Genomic DNA, 1,606 nt, shown 5'->3' with positions numbered 1-1,606 from the left:
TCTACCAGGCTTCTGCATGCACCTTTTGACAGCTTCACAAAAAGGTCCACAATACAGAGTTTCATATGTGGGAAACATTCTTACATTCAAAATAGGGTGACAAACAGTTTCTGGAGAAGGTCTTGTTAAACAGTAGGGAGAGAACATAAGTTATCGCACAATACCTGGCAACAAAGCATCATAGACGTTGAATAGACTAGAACAATTTTATCACAAAAATCACAAAAAAGTAAAGAATCTCTCTGTTATGCAAAATATACATTTTAAGATCTATTTTATATTTTCTACTTTATATATACTAATATTATTTTGTGATCATTTCAATAAAAAAACTATAATATATTTAACTGCCCATATTTTATTTCTTTCAATACCTATGAGGTAACAATGAAGTAAATCAAAACAATAACAAAAAGCATCTATACAAGGCTATGATTTTTTTTCTTCAGCTTACTACTTTCACCTACATTCACACATCTCTGATCCAGATCAAAACTAAATAATCTTTTGGCACATTCACTAGGATTCATAAAAATATAGATACGGCAAACTGAGAGTGCAAAGACTTCTTGCAAAATCCTATGACATTAATGTTCTTAAGTTACAAACTTTGCAAAAATACAGTTGCTATGAGGAAACGTATGTGCTAACATCACTATTGTTAAATTGTGTGCCTTTTATGATCCACAGTGTGGCCTGTTGTAATGACCAAGGAGAATACACAAAGAGTTGTGCTGGTCTTTTTTCATGGGGATGCAGCATCCCTTGGTGGAGACGTCTAAAGCTGATATTCCATGCACACGCATCTTATTTACAGTTGACTCATCAATAGTGACTAATAACTGCATCTGCTGGCAGCAGCTGTTAAAATTGGTCCTTAATCCTCATAACAAGCTCGACTTCCATAGAAAATTAGAAGAATCTCTTCAAGGCGTTAGGTGATGATCAGGGCCCATTCAGGAGGAGCAAACTCTTTCCAGTACAGTCCTTGGTATGGCTAAATTCCATTGTCCCTTTTTCAGCAGTCAAAAATCCATGATAAATTCTGTATAACACTGTAGCCAATAATAGCAGCATCAGATATTAATTTCTTGATGAATCTATTTTCATATTAAACATATGTACTGTACAGCTATATCTGCAAGTGCTATTACCAAAACAAAATGTACATCTCCATGTATAAGAAATACAAGTACTCAAATACAACCTTGTACATTTTTATATAACATGCATTTTATGGAACGAATGTTACATATTTAAATACACCGGTTTTCCTAGCAATCCTAAACGTACAAAAATCTGGGAATTTTCAACAATCTGAACAGTTCCTTATAATACTTTAAAAATACTTTAATGTCTAAGTCATTCACATTGTTGGGTGTTTTTCCTCACCAGCCCAAAACTTCATATCTGCAACTAAGTTCATGAAGTTGCTTAAGTTGTTTTTAATATAAAGAAAAGGCAATTATAGAAAATAAAACTTGAACATAAAAATGAATGCAGATTGTAAAAGTGTGGGATTGAAGCAGCAATCCTAATGAAATGACAAAACCATTGCTAAATCCCACCTTTTGAAAAATGTTAAGGAAGTGGCCATTTATTAAGC

The 1,606-nt window shown here is 33.2% G+C and overlaps 1 protein-coding gene across 1 annotated transcript in view; it reads right to left on the bottom strand.

Annotated features, from left to right (window-relative positions):
- Nucleotides 1-945: 945 nt before the first annotated feature.
- The window catches only part of KCNC2 (potassium voltage-gated channel subfamily C member 2), a 60,204-nt gene continuing 59,543 nt past the window's right edge, over nucleotides 946-1,606 (bottom strand). The window contains exon 4 of the mRNA XM_032221762.1: nucleotides 946-1,055. Within this exon, the coding sequence (XP_032077653.1) occupies nucleotides 946-1,055 (110 nt within the window). The remainder of the gene's footprint in view (nucleotides 1,056-1,606) is intronic.

The sequence above is a fragment of the Thamnophis elegans genome, chromosome 7 (genome assembly GCF_009769535.1).
Source record: "Thamnophis elegans isolate rThaEle1 chromosome 7, rThaEle1.pri, whole genome shotgun sequence".
Lineage (NCBI taxonomy): Eukaryota > Metazoa > Chordata > Lepidosauria > Squamata > Colubridae > Thamnophis > Thamnophis elegans.
This window is presented reverse-complemented; position numbering and strand designations above follow the sequence as displayed.